Source organism: Lonchura striata, chromosome 36 (assembly GCF_050655825.1).
Source record: "Lonchura striata isolate lonStrDom1 chromosome 36, ASM5065582v1, whole genome shotgun sequence".
Classification (NCBI taxonomy): domain Eukaryota; kingdom Metazoa; phylum Chordata; class Aves; order Passeriformes; family Estrildidae; genus Lonchura; species Lonchura striata.
In genome coordinates, this window is record NC_140738.1 from 8,343,024 (window position 1) to 8,362,193 (window position 19,170).

General features: G+C 52.0%; 2 protein-coding genes across 2 annotated transcripts in view; one reads left to right on the forward strand and one right to left on the reverse strand.

Moving 5' to 3' along the window:
• The window catches only part of LOC144248430 (uncharacterized), a 402,567-nt gene that overhangs the window by 207,230 nt on the left and 176,167 nt on the right, over positions 1–19,170 (forward strand). Inside the window, exons 6-7 of the mRNA XM_085565449.1 lie at positions 4,415–4,889; positions 6,182–6,184. Coding sequence (XP_085421575.1) covers positions 4,415–4,889; positions 6,182–6,184 — 478 coding nt within the window. The remainder of the gene's footprint in view (positions 1–4,414; positions 4,890–6,181; positions 6,185–19,170) is intronic.
• LOC146764109 (olfactory receptor 14A16-like) lies at positions 15,636–17,053 on the reverse strand. Its single transcript, XM_085565579.1, has one exon. It carries the CDS (start codon positions 16,962–16,964, stop codon positions 16,032–16,034), a length of 933 nt encoding a protein of 310 aa, XP_085421705.1. The 5' UTR covers positions 16,965–17,053; the 3' UTR covers positions 15,636–16,031.

The following is a 19,170-nucleotide window of genomic DNA, read 5'->3' on the forward strand; positions in this document are numbered from 1 at the left end:
ACCCAAACCAAGGTAAACTAGACCACATGGTGATGCTGAAGATGTTTTTACACACAACAAAAAACCAAATTACTTAAGAACTGTTAATCCTTTTTCCCTCTCAATGCCCTCGGGCCTCACGTTGATGCGCCAAATTCTGTCTTGGTTCGACAAGACAGGAGTCTGTAAAAGAGGGCAAAGCCTCCTGTGCAATGGAGAACGGCAAACCCCCCTCCCTCTGAATTACCAGGATCTTTAAATTAAAAGGCTCTCAGGCAAAGATATGGGAGTGGGAGTAACAATTCTTTACTAGGAGAAAACTAGACAACAATTTAAAGAAAGGCAAATGCAATCGGTACAAACAAAACCAGTGAAAGAAAAAGTCCAGAACCTGAGGGATGCCAGTATCAGTTCTGCTGGGACAATTGCTTCCCTTGCAATAGTTGATGAGTTGCAGCTGCAGTGGTGATCTTTAGAAGGGTATAGTTTTCCTCTGAAGATCTGGTGGCAGTGGGGCCGGTCTTCCTCTGTGCTGGGGTTGCCTCCGAGCTCCGCCGCCGTCGGCTCAGCGCGCGCCGGCTGCTTCGCTGCGAGTGCCGCCGAAGAGAGAGCGAGAGAGCGCTGCTTCTCTGGGAATCCCGCGAAGAGAGAGAGAGCTGCTTCTCTCGGAGTCCCGCCCAGAGAGCTGCCTCCTCTCCCCAAAAAGCTACCCCTTTAAACAACAATAGAGTGCTTGGCTTCCCCCCTCTGGGTGGGACCCCTCACGGTGTTACATTTACCAGCCCTTCATTGAATCAGTCAATGGTGTATAAACAAACCATTGCCTCTACAGGGCAAAACCATTGTCTCTGAGAGAGATAACAAAAACCTGTCCAACCGGTTTTTCCTTCAACAGATGGCAAATGGAATACAAGCTTATCTTACAACCCAGGACAGGGAGCTCACACAGCTGCTGCACCTTGTCCCCTGCCCTGCACAGCTCCTTGGGAGGCACGGCAGGAGCAGCACCCTGAGAGCCTCAGGAATGCCCCTCTGGGATCCATGGCACATGCTCCCAGGGGCTGGAATTCCAGTTCCCAGCCAGGAAAAGATGTTCCTGCCCTTGAAGGAAAAGCTCTTAACAAGGACCCAAAAGCCAAGTGGAGCAAGATCCTACAGTGACATTTCACTGCCAGCCTTCATAACTTCACCCATGGTTGTTGTAGCTCATGGATTGGGAATGAAATCAGGGCAGGGTCTTTTGTAAGAGCTGCCCTGGGTCAAGGGAGACACTGAGAGAGAAACAGAGCAGGTGAAGGAAGGCAGGAGAGAAAGGAGGACACAAACACAATCAGCTGAGAAGGTGGCACTCTGAAAACAGAAATGCCATGGACTGAAAATGAATGGGATGAAAAGAAATAATTTTGTATCTTGTATTTCCAATCAAAACACAATTTCCTCACTTTTTCACCAACCTCCTCCTGGTGTCATTCAGCAGGGCTGTCAGAAAGTTCTTCATTCTGAGCGGATGCTCCAGGCTGCAGCCACAAGGAAACAGGGAATGGGGATTTTCCTACTCCTGGGGAGTTTGACATCATCAGCTGAGGAGAGAAGGAGGCAGCAGCAGAAAAGGACAGCTGGGCTTCACCCTTCCACAAGAAAGAGGAGGGGAAAAATCTCTCATCATGTTTGCAGCTGCTCCCACAGGAATGTGAGGGCTGATCCCAGAGCCCCAAGGATCACATTCAGGGCAGCCCTCAGGGAATGTTCACCTGGTATTGGGGGGCTGCATGGGAGCACCTGGATCTTGGAGCACCCAGCTGCCCCCCATGTTTGGAGGTGCCTGAGGAGGGCTGGGACGATGCCAGGGACATCCTGCAGTGATATCCCCCGTCCCACTCTGTGTGTGCTCAGTCCCAACCCTGACCCTGATCCTGGTCTCAATCTCACTCCACGGTTAGACACACTCAGAGTTCCGTATTTAATCTCAGCCCAGTGCCAAACTTATCTAGGCCCAGACCCAATCCCAGCCTCAGCCCTAAAGCCAATCCCATGTTTTGCCTTAACCCCAATCCCAGCTCTAATCCAAATCTCAGCCCCAACTCCAACCCCAGACCCAATTCCAGCCCTTTCCTAAATCCTCAGCCCCAAACCAAATCCCAGGTTCAGCCCTTCTGGGGGTTTGGGGGTGTCTCTGTCCCTCTGACCCCAATGATGTTTGGGTGGGGTCACACCAGGGCTGAGAGGGACAGAGACCCCCCGGCCTCCCCAAGGATGAGAAGGTCGGAGAGCCCCCCAGCCCCGAGCACCCTCAGCGGTGAGAGGGACACAGAGCCCCTGGTCCCCAGCCCGGCACAAACTTTCCCGGAGGTCAGAGGGATGAAGACCCCCTGAGCATCCCCCAGGGTGAGGGGACAGAGACCCCTTGAATATCCCCTGGGAACCAGACAAAATAAACTTGCAGAAATCAAACATAACTCTGCATAAAGTACTTTGATGAATATTTCATTTTCCCACAAGTCACTTGAGATGGAAACGCAAACAAATCCCAAACATTAATAAACCAAGAATAGAAGCCATTCTGTGGCAATTCCAAGTTTCATCAGTTCCCATGCAGCTCCAGCTCAGCTGCTGGCAGGTTCAAATAAAAGAAAAGTGAAAATTTGGCCCAATACAGATTATTAAAAGGAAGGGACTGCGCTGTGTAGCTATGACAAAGGTGACAGGGAGGAAAAAGATATTGATTCTCATATTTGGACAAAACCTCCAAACCTGTGAATTTGGGAGTTATTCAGGAATCTAGTGAGAGCTGGGCTTCTTGTAGGACTTGTCAGTCTTGCTGGTATCATTTGTTACCTTTCTTTCAGTGATTTTAACAGACTTTGCAGGGAAGGACAAGAAAATACTATCTTTACACTGGCCACCTACAACAGCCATTTTCCTCATAAGTTCTTCCATAAGTTGCTCAGAGAAAGATGCATCCAAGTTTCCAAGAGATCCTCCAGAAAGAGGCAAAACCTTCTCAGAGGAGGGAACCACGCTGCTGTCAAACACGCTTGGGGTCAGACAACAGTGCCCTGAACTCACTGTGCAAAAATAATGTCACAATCTGGTTAACAAAATTGTTGGAGAGATGCCTCTGCCGCAATTAAGCTGCTAAGGAGACCAAATCCAAAGTGGATTTTATTGACAGTAAATGTGAGGTAGAGAGAGAGATGGAAAGAAAGAGAAAAGGGGAGAGAGCAAGGGACTGACAGGAACAGAGATCTCCCCTGGGACAGGGCAAGTGTGACATTGTCCCCTGTGTGCGTGGCCTTCCCAGGGTGAGGGTTTTACACCTGAGCCAGTTTGGGTAAGGGGGGTGGTGTTCACCCCCCACCCCGAGCAGGGATTGCCTCACTGTTTCAGGTTACAGTGTCAGATGTAACCAAAAGTGTTTTCAGTCCCCATCTCCAAAAACTGTTATCAACAGGTGGGGCAGTGTTCTTTATCTCTTCCATGGCTCAGCCCTGATAACGCCCTGCAGGGGCCATCTTCTCTTAATGGGCCATTGAGTATCACTGCAGGACTGATAAAATTACATCATCCCATTGTGGGATGCTCCGCCCAGGGGGAGGAACCAAGCATTCCTACCTGGATATAATCTCACCCTTGCAACACCACGATCACCTTGCCTGCTGCATTCCCAGAGGACAAGAGCTCCATAAGCACCATTGGACCTTCAGAGGAAGACCAGACCCTTCTACAGGATCACTGCTTTGACAGAATCACGTTCATCACTCCAGCCGGACTGCAGCCACCATTTCATCAGCCTGCTACCACCACCCTGATTATCAGGGTGTCAGGTTATATCCTGACTCTGTGAGTTTAAACCAGTCTTTCTGTATCATAGCTTTGATCTTAATTTTCCTATTAAATTGTCCTTCTGGCTTAGACTCTCTCCCAGGTTTGCTTTGAAACCAGTACAAAACTCACTGTGCTCATCCCTTGTTTTCCTTTCAAAACAGGATTTCCCATCTCCAAATATCTTCCAGATGGAGGAGGAGGCTGCAAGGAAGAGGAAGATGCCCTGGGATGCCCAGGCAGGTGAGGAGGAAGTCAGTGCCCCTTTCCCTCTCTCTCCTGCTCCATCTCCCAGCCCAGCCTGGCCCCCAGCTGCAGGACAGCCCCGCTGCCGGTGTCCTCCTGCTGGGGACGCACTCGGGGGATCTCCCTGCCCTTCCCTCTGGCAAATCCCATCCTCTCCTTGTCCTTCCTCCCCCAGAGCAGGAGCTGCAGATGGAGACCAGGAAGGACAAATCCCCGCAGCAGAACCTCATGGAAGAGGCCATTTTGACTGGCTCCACAGCACAGGAACCCAACGGGGAGGAAAAGCCCCAGAGATCCCGCAGGAGGAGGGGCTGCAAAACCAGCCCAAGGTCATCTGAGGAGGAAAGACACACCCAGTGTCAGGAAGGTGGGCAGAGCTTCAGCCAGAGCTCAGAGCTGGTGGTCCATGAGCAGCTTCATGATGGGGAGAAGCCGTACAAGTGCTCGGAGTGTGGGAAGAGCTTCGGGCGGAAATCCCACCTGATCCGCCACCAGATGATCCACACCGGGGAATGGCCCTACAAGTGTGGGGAGTGTGGGAAGGGCTTCGGCTGGAGCTCAGAACTCATCATCCACCAACGCATCCACACTGGGGAGAGGCCCTATGAGTGTCCCGAGTGTCAGAAGAGGTTTAGGTGGAGCTCTGCTCTCTGCAAGCACCAGCGGATTCACAACGGGGAGAGGCCCTTCCGCTGCCCTGACTGCAGGAGGGGCTTCAAGCAAAACTCCCACCTTGTCCGGCACCGGCACATCCACACCAGGCAGAGGCCCTATGAGTGTCCCCTGTGTGGGAAGAGCTTCTCCAGGAGCTTTCACTTGACTCGACACCAACTTAGGCACAGGTAAGGGAAGCCCTGTGACTGCCCCGACTGCAGGAAGAGCTTCGTGCGCTGCTCCCACTCCATCCCCCTTTAGAAGACCCATGTTGGTCAGAGCCCTGGTGACCCACATTCCTTGTGATCTCTGATGAGAAGACACCTGGAAAGTGGTCTTCAAATCCTCCTGGATGCCCATAGACACCTGGATGAACACAGACCAGGAAAATCCATCGGGACTCTGATCAACATTGAAAATTAATTGGGAAGAGCTGTTTCTTTGACTTTAAAGCCCAAGAAATTCTTACCTGCTGTGTCACTTTTTCTTCTGGTGGCATCAAGCAATAATGGATGATCATGGAGATCTTTTCCCACCTGAATAATCTCCTTGTTTATCCCATCAAAACACCTAGAATTGGGGTAAAAATAAAGAAATCAAGTAAAGAGATCTAAAGCTGAATCATTTTACTGGGATTTGAATGTGAATTTGAGGTTAAGGGGAGGATTTGGTTCTTCTGGGACCATCCAAGCCAAGGGACATGGCCATGTTCTTGTAGTTGTTCCAGCAGAACGGGTCCATCTAACCTCATCTGTTCTCCAGGAATTCCGGCTGTCTGTCCCAGTCCCTGGCCTGCGTCTGCCCAGTCCAAGTGTTCCCCACAAAATGCCCAAATTGCTGCTGAAGTGTCCTAGCTGACCCTTGCTGGGGATGTTCCTGTCCACCAACCTTTCCCGCTCAGCTCCATGGAGGGCTGGGAGGGGTTTTAGGGACTCCTGGTGGGACTGAGAGAGGCTGTTGTGGCTCTTGGGGCCATTTGTGGTGCTGGGAGGGGGTTTGGGGGCCTGCTGGAGGTAACTGGGATATACTGGGAATGAGTGAGGTCATCCTGGGGGCAACTGGAACCATACTGGGGACTCTGGGGTGACTGGGATCGAGCATGCTGGGGGCAATTGGAATATACTGGAAGTGTCTGGCACCATACTGGAGGGGACAACACTGGGAACAGCTGGGACCATTTTGGGGGCAAGTGAGGGCAACTGCGAGTGACTGTGTCTGTAATGGGGGCCACTGAGGTCATACTGGCAGTGAGCGGGACTGTACTAGGGGTGACTAGGTGCAACTGGGAACATACTGGGTGGAACTGGAACAACACTGAGGGGGACTGGGATCATACTGGGAGTGACCAGGAACATTCTGAGGGCAGTTTGGACCATGGTCGGTGCAACTGGGATATACTGGGAGCAACTGGTACTGCACTGAGGGTGGCTAGAAGTGGTTCTGGGCAACTGGAATTATGCTGGAAGCAACTGGGAGGAAGTGGGTGTGACTGGGAGCATGCTGGGATCAAGTGGGATATACTGAGAGAGACTGGGAATCACTGGGATCATACTGGGAGGGACTGGAACCATAGCAATGGCCTGGGCTGGGTGATGTGGGGCCTCAGAGAGCGCAGGGAGCATTGTGACACTGCGGGGCCTGATGGATCCAAGGGGACATTGTGACACTCTGGGCCCGGCCTGGCCATGGGGTGTTTTGGGAGCCCCGGGGTACCCAGGGCAGCAGAGCAGAGCCTCTGGCTCAGGGGCAGCAGCTCCTCGGGAAAACCTGGGCGGGCAGCAGGGGATGCCCAGGGAGAAGAAGCCATAGCCCAGAGCCCCAAGGGTGGCACCAGCTGAGGGACGGGGCAGGAGGGAGAGGCCACTGCTGGGATGGCGCCGGAACTGCCCAGCATCACAGGGCCTGTATGACATTACAGACTGGGCTTTGTGACATCACAGAGATGGCTATGTGACATCTGAGAGGCTGTGTGAGGTCACCAGGGAGGTCACTCTGCCCTAGCCCCCTCCCAGTTCCCCCAGAGAAGTCCAACGCTGCTCGTGCACAGCGGGGTCCCCTGTGCCCCCAAGTCCCCCTGCCCCTGGCGCCGCAGCCTCCCCCAGAGGATGTTCCACGAGATCGACCCCAGAGCCTGACACGGGGACGGGGGCTGGAGCCATGGGGGGTGGGACAGGGGGACAGGGACCCCCCGGCAGCGTCCCCGTGTCCCCCAGGGCCAGAGCCTGGGCCAGGGCTCCTTCACCCTGTGACCAACGAGGGCTTGAGAGCGCTGAAAAAATCCCCAGCAAAAACCAGATTTAATATTAAAGTGACAGCAGCACAAAGTTCCTTGGCAAGAGTCACTCTGTTCCTGACTGGACACTTCAGGCACAGCAAGGAAACAAAGCAACAACAAAACCAAACAAAATCCAGGCAATCAAACCAGAAATGAACCGAGAACTGTCCCTGTGTGTGTGACACAAAAAAAATGAGGGCAAGGATAAAAGGAATATGGCCCAAAACCTTAACAGACCTAAAACCTAATAGGAGTTACCTTATACCTTTACCTTAATTTCTACATTAAACTTAACAATTTAGCAAAAGAACAGAGCTTAACAGTATTTAACCTAACTTATAACCTATAACTATGCAATTTAAAACAGGAATAACATTTAACAATATTTAACTTAACATATAACTTATATTAAACATATGAACTTAGCAAAAGAACAACTCTTAGCAGCGTTTAACTTAGCTTAGACCTCGTGATTTAGCCTTACCTACAGGCCTGACTGGCTCTGCTATCCAAGGCAGTCAGACCCCTCAGGGAGCAGCATTCCTGCCACATTTCCCCAGCACAGGCACTCCTGTGTGCACACAGACACAGAGAGTCAGTGCAAGGCACCTGTGAGAAATTCCCCTGAGCAAAGGGAAATGCTCCCTGGGGATGCTTTGGCATCTCCCCAGCAGGGAAGGGTTGAGCCTGGAGGAGTGGGGGGATCGGCCCAGGCTCCCTCATTGTTGGGGATCCCCGAGTGCAGCAAACGGGAGAGTTCCTGGCTCGGAGAGGCCCCACTCAGAAGGAGTCTCTGGCCCAGGAGAGCTCCAAGGGCTTCTTTTGGAGTGCTGTTTGTAGGGCCCCAAGAGAGGGGCTGCAGTCCCAGCCATGTTTCATCCTGGCTGCACTTGGCATCAGCAGCTTTCTTTGGCAGGCTGAGAACAGGGATGTTGTGCCACCGAGGGAACACAAACAGTTCCCAGGGCTGCTCCTAAAGCAGCCAGGAGCTGGCTGGGCAGCAGCAGTGCCTGGAGCAGAGCGTGTTTGTGCTGAGCTCCAGAGGAGCTGAGCCCAGGGGCTGCTGGCCAAGGCGGAGGCCAGCGAGCATTTCTCAGCTGGCAGGGCGGCCTGAGAAGGGGAGGGGGGAATGCACCAGCACAGGAACCATGGAACCAAGGGACCATTGTGACCCTGTGGGGCACCATGGAACCAAGGGGCCATTGTGACACTGTGGGGCCTGTGGGACCAAGGGGTCAATGTGACACCGTGGGGCCTCATGGAACCGTGGAGACCCTTATGACACTTTGGGGTGTCATGGGACCAAGGGACAGTTGTGACATGGTGAGACCCCAGGGAGCCAAAGGTCCATTGTGACATTGGAAGGCCACATGGAATCATGGAGACACCATTAAGAGACTTCACAGCTTCATGGAACCAAGGGGCCATTGTGACACTGTGGGGCACCATGGAATCATGGAGACCATTGGGATACTATGAGGCCCCACGGAATAAGCAAAGCATTGTGACACTGTGAGGCCTCACAGCACCACTGAGACCATTGTGACCGTGGGGATCCCCACAGAACCAAGAGGACCATTGTGACACTGTGGGGCCTCGAGAAACCAAGAGGCCTTTGTGGCACTGCAGGGCTCTTGAACCAAAGGTGCATTGTGACACTGCAGGGCCTCGTGTCATCCGTGTTCCATTGTGACACTGAGGAGCCAAAGGAGACCATTGTGACACTGCAAACCCCCAGGGTCCAAAGGTCCATCGTGACATTTTGGGCCTCATGGAACAGAGGAGTCACTTGACATTCTGGGGCCTGGGAACCATGGAGACCCCTGGGACACTGTGGGGTCCCAAGGATCCAAGGGAACATGGAACAGGTCTGGCTGGTTTGACCTCCAGGGGCTGCCTGACAGCTTGGCACCTGCAGGGTCTCTTCTCACTGGGGCTCGGGGCTTTCCTTCCTATAGAAAAGAACTGTCCTTCTCCTGCAGGTGTCAATGGCCATATTGGGATTTCACCACCAATGTTGACTGTTGTGACAGACTGGAGGAGATTGCTGGCTGGAAACATTTCATGTGGAGGGGAGGAAGGGGCAGGTCCACCCTTGCCCTGCCCTGGAACCCCAGCCCTGCCCTGCCCTGGAACCCCAATCCCCACAGAGCCTCTATCCCAGCCCAGCAGTGTCTGCCAGTCCCTGGCACAGCACAGGCAATGCTCCACAGCCACCTCTGGAGCCCCAGCCCAGCTCCTGAGTGACCAAATGACCCCAAGTCCCACCTGGGGGAAGGGCTCAGGAACACCAAGGGGAATTTAAGGCTGACCACAAGGCAAGCACACATCTTGACCCTACCTCCTCTTGGAATTTCCATCTGAATATTGCAGGAATCCAGTAGTTGGTAGCTGAGTGTGTGCTTCTCTGTATCTTATTTTTCTCTCTTTCTGTATCTACTTCTTTCTGTACTCTTGCAAATATTGATTAACTTAAAGTTGAACAGGCTTAGAGTTTGTGAAGCTGAGTGGGCCAAGTTAATGCTTTGAGAAGTTTTTTTTGTTGATTGAATGTCGTATTAAGACATTTGCCAAAGTTTCTCTGATTTTCTAAAGTTCCCAGCAAAAGCTGTTTTGTTGTTTAGAGCTCCTGAGAAACTCTTGATAGTATTGCTCCAGTGCATCCAACTCAGAAGACACAAATAATTGCAATTCCTTTTAAATGTCACCTTGAGAGAGCTTTTTAGTGGATGGGGGTCAGGACTTGACTGTCCTGCTTGGCACAGCCCAGGCAGGGCTTTCACAGCCCCATCCCACACTCCATTTCCCAGCTGGAGCCGCTGGTGCCTCTGAGTTCTGCTGCCCCAGCCCCAGGGACGCTCTCCTTGTCTGCCCATTCCCCCAGGGCCTCTGGGCAGGGATGGCCTCAGTGGGGGCTGCTGACATCCTCAGACACTTGGAGGCTGCTGCCGAATTTTCCTGCTCCAGAGGCTTCTTCAGCCTTCAGCTCTTCAGTTCAGGAATTCAGTGCGCCAGGGCTCATTAACATTCAGAACATCTTAACAAGCCAAGCCTCTGGGAATGATTTGATTTATGTTTTCAAATCCTTTGTGGTTGGTTAGGCAGATTCCATTAGTGTAATTGAAATGAATGAATTTTATTTACACAGGGAGTGAGAAACCATTTTTTAGGTCTCGTTTAGATTTTTTCCTCTTAATACATTGATAAGTGCAATCTCCAATTGACACTAAGTCCAAGTACCTCCTCATCCAGTTTGAATAGATATGAAAATCAAGAGCCTTCATGGCTGACAATCCATCAGACTCTGTCTCTACCTCCACCCCGCCATTTCCCCCATCCCAGCCCTGGCACTCAGAGCAGCCTTGTGCAAATCTGAGCTCCCTCCAGCCCAGGCTGCACCTGCAGGTTTCAGCTCCTTGGCTCCAACTCCCACCTGCTTTCCTTGGAGAAGGAGCTGCCCCAGACACAGAGGGATGTTCATTTCTTGCCAGCCAACAAAGCCAAGGGAAGCCACGGCTCCATCAAATGCAAAAGTCATTCTTCTCCCTGGGTCTGCCCTGCCCCTGATCCCCACAGCCTGTCCTGTTTCCTTCATCCCTGCATTGCCAGGGACTTGCTGGGACAAGCAAGCTCTGCTCTGTCTATGGATCGAGGTCCAAGTTCCACCACTGGAGTGGGAACCACAACTCATCAGGTTTGTGTCCTTTCGGGGTCAGGAACTGGTTAGACTCAGAGACGCAGAAAGTTTCTCTTCATGGCCAACAGACCATACTTGAACAGGACACAATTTAATAACAATCACGCTCTTCCCTGAGCTATGTGCAACATCCCAGCAGTGTCTGATGAGTCCACCATCCACAAGTGATTTCCATACTAAATCTGATTTTAGACAAATGTGGTTCTCTGATAGATATAAACACAATTAAGTTCTTGAATCAGGATGCTCATCCTGGAGTGGGGACAAAACATCTCAAACAATTCCTGATTTGCAAAGCTGTCAGTGTTGGATGGCGAAGCGAGGTCAGGCTGCTTTTGGTGTTGGGGAAATGCTGAAACCAGCCTGACTCATTTAATCTCCTCCTGGCCTGGCTGATCTCCCCTCTTTGCCCTTCAACCCATTCCTTTTGTCTCCCACCAGGCCCCTGGTGAAAAGCCTGGCTCTGTGTTCTCCATCCCCTCCTCGCTGGCACTGCCAGGCTGGGATGAGGAGCCCCTCAGCCTTCCCTGCTCTGGGCTGGACAAGCCCAGCTCCCTCAGCCCCTGCTCACAGCCCAAAGGCTCCAGTCCCACCTTGGAGGCCCTTCCCTAAGCCTGCTCCAGCTGCCAGACATCTTTTCTGCCCTGGGGAACCCAACCCAGGCCACAGGCACCTGGATAATCCACGTCCTTGATGTCCTGGTCACACAGCCCTGGCCCCTTGTCCCCACGTCAGGCTGTGGGGTATATCCTGTGGATCATCCTTGGGTGGAGGCTGTGGCTCCAGGGGGACCGGGGGGATACCAGGGGACAGGGACCACACTGGGCATGAACAGCATTGGACTTGTGTCTAGGTTCGACAAGACAGGAATCTGCAAAGGAGGGCTAAAGCCTCCTGTGCAATGGAGAAGGTAAACCTCCTCCCTCTGAATTTCTAGGAGTTTTAAATCAAAAGGCTCTCAGGCAAAGATATGGGAATGGGAGTAACAATTCTTTACTAGGAGAAAACTAGACAACAATTTAAAAAAAAGCAAATGCAATCGGTACAAACAAAACCAGTGAAAAAGTCCAGAACCTGAGGATTCGGGGTGCCAGTAGCAGTCCTGCTGGGACGATTGCTCCCCTTGCAGTGATTGATGAATTGCAGCTGCAGTGGTGATCTTTAGAAGGGTATAGTTTTCCTCTGAAGATCTGGTGGCAGTGGGGCCGGTCTTCCTCTGCACCGGGGTTGCCTCCGAGCTCCGCCGCCGTCGCCTCAGCGCGCTCTGGCTGCTTCGCTGCGAGTGCCGCCAAAGAGAGCTGCTTCTCTGGAAATCCCCCAAAGTAAAGAGCTGCTCTGTCCCCAAAAAGGTACCCCCTTATATCCAATAAAAGAGTGCTTGGCTTCCCCCTCTGAGTGGAACATCTCACAATAGGATGGTGTTATGTTACCAGCCCTGCATTGAATCAGTTAATGGCCCACTAACAAACCATTACCTCTTAGGAGCAAAACCGGTTCTTGGAAAAGATAACAAACCTGCCCAACAGGTTTGCCTTCAACAGATGGCAAATAGAATACAAGCTTATCTTACAACCCAGGACAACTTGTTGGGAGAATCTGTGAGGGGGAGCTGGGGTGGAGTGACCAACCCAGTGAGCTCACAGAGCCCTCCTGGGATGTCACACAGCCCCTCTGGGATGTCACAGACTGCTCTGTGATGTCACAGATGAAGTCTATGATGCTGTAGCTTCTCAATGACCTCATATAACCCACCCTGTGATGTCATAGATCACTCTGTGAACTCATGTTACCAGATGATAAATTGTCTCCACCAGGTGAGCTGACACCTGGAGCTTGTTCTCCAAAACCCCAGGCCTATGGAAACCACACAATGCCCATTGTGGGAGAAGGGGAACTGGAAGTTCACCAGCCTCAGTGTCCTGCCAGCTCAGCCCGGCCCACGGGAACATTGGGGTTCACGACCACCAGGGACCACCAGAGAGAACCCCAGGACAGAAGAACACATGGGTAAAGGGGAGGGGAAATATGTTAATGATTCTGGGGAAATTATTATCAGATGTGTGTTTAGTCGAGCACAATCAATGAATATGTGTGCATAATACAGAATACGAACAGAAACTTTCCTGTACTCAGCATGCTCGGCTTTGGGAGGAGCTATCCCCTGTGCATCCAGCTGAATAAAGAATGCTGCTTCTTAATGCTGCACTGGTGTTAAGGAGTTTTCTGTTTTACTGAACTTTTGGTAACACTTCACTCCCAAGAAAAGCTCTGTCTCCTGCTGTTCACAAACAGAGAAGGGCTGGTGGCAGATGTGGTGGTTGGAGGCCATCTGTGGTACAGTGACCATGAAATAATGAAGTTTTCAATATTTAGTTAAACAAGGAGGGGACATCAAAAAACTTCTACACTGGACTCAGAGAGATCAGACTTCATCCTTTACAGGATGCAGATTTGGGAAGTACTGAACCAGATACTGCATTTTCAAGGGAAGAAGCCCTTTAAAATAAAGTCATCCAGAAAGAATGGACTTACTTCAAGAAAGAAATCTCAAAGGCTCATGAGGAGGCTGTCCCTATATGCCAAAAATTTAGCCAGAAAGGACAATAACAGGCCTGGCTGTCCATGAGGCTCTAGTAAGAACTCAGGGGAAAAAAGAAGGCACATCGCCTTTGAACAGAGGGACACGAAAACTAGGAAATGTTTAGGTTGTTGTTACTTCTGGGGAAAGGAAATTAGAGAGGTAAAAGCTCAATTAAGGCTTAATGTGGTTGTTTCTGTGAAAAATAATAGAAAATGTTTCAACAAATACATGAAATGTAAATGTTTTTACAAATAAATGATTGGCAAAAGGAGGGTCAAGGAAAATCTCCATTCTTTATTGGATGCAGAGGGGGATACAGTTACTAAAGATGAGCAAAAGTATGACGTAATGAACACCAGTTGCCTCAGATTTTAACAGTAAGACAGGTTGTCCTCAGGACAAGAGTTCTCCTGAGCTGGTAGATGGGCACAGGGAGCAGAACAGCCCCCTGTAATCCAGGAGGAAGCAGCTGCTGACCTGCTGAGCCACTCAGATGCTCACAGGTGGATGGGATCAGATGGGATCCATCCTAGGGGGATGAGGGAGTTGGTGGATGAGCTCCCCAAGCTGCTCCCCATGATTTACCATCAGTCCTGGCTCACCAGGGAGGTCCCAGAGCACTGGAGGTGCCAGTGTGAGCCCATCCCCAAGAAGGGCTGGAAGGAGGATCTGGGGAACTCCAGGCCTGTCAGCCTGACCTCAGTGCTCGGCAAGGTTATGGAACAGATCACCTTGAGACCCACCACGGGGCACCCACAGGATGGCCGAGGGGCCAGAGCCAGCCAGCGTGGATTTAAGAGGGGCAGGTCCTGCCTGAGCAACCTGATCTCCTTTTATAACCAGGTGACCCACCTGTGGATGTGGGAAAGGCTGTGGATGTGTCCATGTGGACTTCAGCAGAGCCTTGGACACTGTCCCTGACAGCATTCCCTGGAATAGCTGCAGTCCATGGCTTGGGCAGGTTCCCTCCTGGCTGGGAGATGGAAGAGCTGGCTGGAGGCTGGGCCCAGAGAGGGGTGGGGATGGTGCTGCACCCAGCTGGTGTCCAGTCCCTGGTGCTGTCCCCAGGGATCTGTGTTGGGCCCAGCCCTGTTTAACATCTTCAGTGATGATCTGGGGGAGGGGATCGAGCCCACCATCCCCAAATTTGGAGGTGAAACCAAGCTGGGTGTGAGTGTGGATCTGCTGGAGGGCAGGACAAGAAGACACAGCCTCCAGCTGCACCAGGGGAGGTTTAGGCTGGACAAGAGGAAGAAGTTCTTCACAGAAAGGGTGAGTGGGCATTGGAATGGGAAGGCCAGGGGGAGGTGGCAGAGCCATTGTCTCTCTCCAGTGGCACTCAGTGGCATGGTCTGGGTGACAAGGTGGTATTAGGGCATTGGTTGGACTTGATGATCCCAAAGGTCTTTTCCAGCCTATTTGATTCTGTCATTCTGGGATGATTGGGACACTCTGGGGCCATTGTGACCCTGCATGGCCTCGTGGAACTAAGAGGACCATGGTGACACTGTGCAGCCCCATAGAACAAGGGCTCCATTGTCGTGCTCTGGGGCCCAATGGAACCAGGGAGTCCCCGTGACACTGGGTCCTGGTGGAACCACAGAGGCCATGGTGACACTGCGGGGCCTCGTGTGACCGAGGGGTTTCACCACTGTGACACTGCCAAACCAAGGAGAGCATTGGGAGAGTCCAGGGCCCAGTGGAACCAAGGGGCTGTTCTGACACTGCGGGGCCTCATGGAACCAAGGGGACATTGTGACACTGCAAGACCTTGTGTAACCAAGGGGCCACTGTGACACTCTGGGGCCTCAGGGAATCTGGAAGGCCCTTGTGACACTGTGTGGCCGTGTGGAAACAAGGAGTCCATTGTGACACTGAGGGGACTTGTGGAAGCACAGAGAGCATTGTGACAGTGTGGGACATCATGTGACCATGGGGCCTTTGTGACACCCTGGGGCCCCATGGAACCAAGGGGCCACTGTGAAAATGCGGCACAAACGAGAACATTGTGACACTGTGAACCCCATGGAACCAAGGAGTCCATTGTCACATTTTGGGACCCCATGGAACCAAGGAGACCAGTGTGACAGTGCAGGGCCTGGTGTAACCAAAGGGACATTGTGACACTGAGGGGTCCCTTGGAACCAAGGACAACTTTGCAGATGACACCAAGCTGGATGTGAGTGTTGATCTGCTGGAAGGTAGAAGGGCTCAGCACAGGGCCCTGGACAGGCTGGATCCAGGGCCCAAATCCAAGAAGGTGAGGTTTAACAAGTCCAAGTGCTGGGTCCTGCACTTTGGCCACAACAACCCCTGCAGTGCTACAGGCTGGAGACAGAGTGGCTGGACAGCAGCCAGGCAGAAAGGGACCTGCAGGGACTGATGGACAGCAGGCTGGAAATGAGCAAGCAGTGTGCCCAGGTGGCCAAGAAGGCCAATGGCTCCTGGCCTGGATCAGGAATGGTGTGGCCAGCAGGAGAAGAGCTGCTGCGCCAGCACTGATCTGCCCCAGCTCTGCACACAGACATTGCTGCTGCAGCTCCAGAGAAGGCAACAAAAGGGCATCTCTGCAGAAAACTCCTTTAAAGCCACTGAGAGCAGAGCCCCTCATTGACACAGTCTGGCCACAGAGAAGGTGCAGAGAAACAAAATGAGAAATGGCAGAAATAATGACATTTCTGTGTGGGCAATCGGAAAAAAAATAAAGGGAAAAACTACTACAAGCATGACCATAAGTGACTTTTATTACAAGTGATTTGCAGAAATTGGCTAGCAGTTTAATCTTCCTGAAGGCGTCCAGTCATCAGTCTCCTCACTGCAGCCTTGAGCTCCTGGTTCCTCAGGCTGTAGATGAGGGGGTTCAGGGCTGGAGGCACCACTGAGTACAGAACTGACAGGGCCAGATCCAGAGATGGGGAGGAGATGGAAGGAGGCTTCAGGTGAGCAAGTGTACCAGTGCTGACAAACAGGGAGACCACGGCCAGGTGAGGGAGGCAAGTGGAAAAGGCTTTGTGCTGTCCCTGCTCAGAGGGGATCCTCAGCACAGCCCTGAATATCTGCACATAGGAGAAAACAATGAACACAAAACAACCAAATGCCAAGCAGGCACTAACAGCAAGAAGCCCAAGTTCCCTGAGGTAGGATTTGGAACAGGACAGTTTGAGGATCTGTGGGATTTCACAGAAGAACTGGCCCAGGGCATTGCCATGGCACAGGGGCAGGGAAAATGTATTGGCTGTGTGCAGCAGTGAATGGAGAAAGGCACTGGCCCAGGCAGCTGCTGCCATGTGGGCACAAGCTCTGCTGCCCAGGAGGGTCCCGTAGTGCAGGGGTTTGCAGATGGACACGTAGCGGTCGTAGCACATGATGGTCAGCAGGAAATACTCTGCTCCAGTGAAGAAGAGAAAGAAAAAGAGCTGTGCAGCACATCCCTTGTATGAGATGTTCCTGGTGTCCCAGAGGGAATTGTGCATGGCTTTGGGGACAGTGGTGCAGATGGAGCCCAGGTCGCTGAGGGCCAGGTTGAGCAGGAAGAAGAACATGGGCGTGTGCAGGTGGTGGCCGCAGGCTACGGCGCTGATGATGAGGCCGTTGCCCAGGAGGGCAGCCAGGGAGATGCCCAGGAAGAGGCAGAAGTGCAGGAGCTGCAGCTGCCGCGTGTCTGCCAGTGCCAGCAGGAGGAAGTGGCTGATGGAGCTGCTGTTGGACATTTGCTGTGGCTGCACATGGGCACCTGTTCATGGAGAAAGGACAGGGACAAGTCAGGAGAGGCTGCTTGGAGCCAAACCTGGGCCATTCCCTGCAGCCTGTCCTGCTGCAGGGAATGGCCTAGGTCCCTGCTCTGGGAAAACCTTCACCTATCTATGTGTGGGAACTCTCAAGGAGCCATTCCTTCTCCACTGCCCTGGGTTTGTGGCCTTGTGGCAGAGGGCCAAGGCTGGATATTCAGGATTTGTCAGGGGAATAACTTCTAAATGCAGAAAGTCTTGGTACCATCTGCACTTCCAGAAAAGATGGCAGGATTTGGTTTTAGGAATTGTTTTCCTACCAACACATCATTCCTGGCTCTTTGAGGTCAGAAATCCCCAGCATTCCTGTTCCACTCAGAATTTGACACTGAGAGATGTGAGAGGCAAAGGATTCCCTGTGGCTGAGGGCAGGTGAGGGGCTGGATGGGCTTGTTCCCCCAGCACTGCTCTGATCAGCCTACTCTCCTTCCCTGAGCATCTCCCTGGGCCTGGACATCCCCTCCTGAGAGGTGCCTTGTCCCTGCCAGCGCTCACAGAGCCCATCCCACCCTGTGTGCCCTCGGCCCGGCCCTACAGAAACCTGCCTGTGTGCAGGGCCCTGGCTGGGGCAGGCTCTGTGTGCAGCTGGGCAAGGGCAGCTCAGGAGAGCCCTGCTGGGCCCTGCAGAGGTGATGCTGCTGCTGCCCAGGGCTGAGGAGTGGCTGAAGGCCCTTTGGGAGGCTCACAGCAGAGACACTGACCACCCAAAGTCACAGTTCTGGAGTCTCTGTAAATGTTCAAACATTCCTTTGATGATCCCATGTGTCCCTTTCAACTCAGAATGTTCTGTCATTCTGTGATTACAATTCCTGTTCTGCTTCTTTTATCCCCCTGTTGTCTATAATCAAAAGAGAGAAAAAAAAAAAAAAAAAAGAAAAACCCTTGCAACGGTGTTAGAAAACTACAGAAATAAACAGACCTTTATTGGAAGCTTCCAAGTGTCCCCAGGGCACACCCAGACCCTGATTTAATCAATTTATTAAGGTTAATTAATTAGGGTATTTAATAGGAACATCCAATAGGAGATTCAGTTGCCCCAGTTACACACCCCTGGCTCAACCTATTGGAGTAGGTCCAAGGGCTTCTTTGCCTTTACTTTTTGTTGTGACTGCTCATTTTTTGGTCAAAAACAAAAACGTTGTTCTTGTAGGTCCTGTTCCTGATAATAAGACTATGCAGTATTTCAGGAATGTGTTTAGACTGTCAGTTTATTGTTCTAAAATATAAGATAAAAGTAAAGAAATGTACTAAAGTTAGTTAAGGATTACAGTTATAAAATAGTATGATAATAGAGTTAATTAGAGTTCAATAGTTAAGTAAGGATTAAAATTTTATAACTATATAATAGTATATAATTATAAAATAGTAATTTACAGAGGTAAAAATATAAGAAAAATGTATAAAAAGTAAAAATGTTTATGTCATCACCCCAACATTCCCATCTTTCTCCAACCAGGAAATTGAAAACGATCTCAGGAAAGCTCCTGATCATTACAGCAATGCCAGGCTTACCTTCTTTGGGAAGTGTCCTCTGGAGCTGTGCCCAGGCTAGTCTGGAGCTGGAGCAGTCCTGCCCCACCCAGCCCCTCTCAGCAGCAGCACCTGCCCTGCTCAGGGTGGCTCCTTCCCCCCACAGCTCCTGGCCAGCGCTGGGAGCAGCTCCAGGGCCGGCTGAGAGCTGTCCCTGGCAGGCAGCAGAGTCCCTGGCCCAGCACAGCGCCCTGGGCTGCAGGACCCTGCTCTGCAGGACAGCCCTGGGCACCCCTGGCTGCTCTGCACAGGAGATGAGCAGAGAATGCACTCACAGGCTCTGTGGGCATTGGCATGTTCCAGCTTTAGGAGATCTCTCCAGGAGCTGCAGCTGCATTGTCCTGCAGCCAGAGGTTCCTGTGCCAAGGGCTGGCAGTGATTCTGCTCCAGGCACTTCTCAGCCCCTTCCCAGCCCTGACTGATTGAAGCTCTCAGTGCCTCTGTGCTGTGCCCGGGCTGGCTGCAGGCAGTGCCCCAGCCCTGCTGGGCTGACAGAAGTGCTGCTCAGCAAGAGAAATGTGCTTTTGAAGATCTCCTTGGTTACCAGGATAACCCTCTGTGCCAGGAGCCCGGCCCAGCTCAGCAGCACAGACACAGC

Coding starts and splice junctions, on each gene's coding strand:
- LOC146764109 (XM_085565579.1), bottom strand. CDS start 16,964: ATGTCCAACAGCAGCTCCATCAGCCACTTCCTCCTGCTGGCACTGGCA.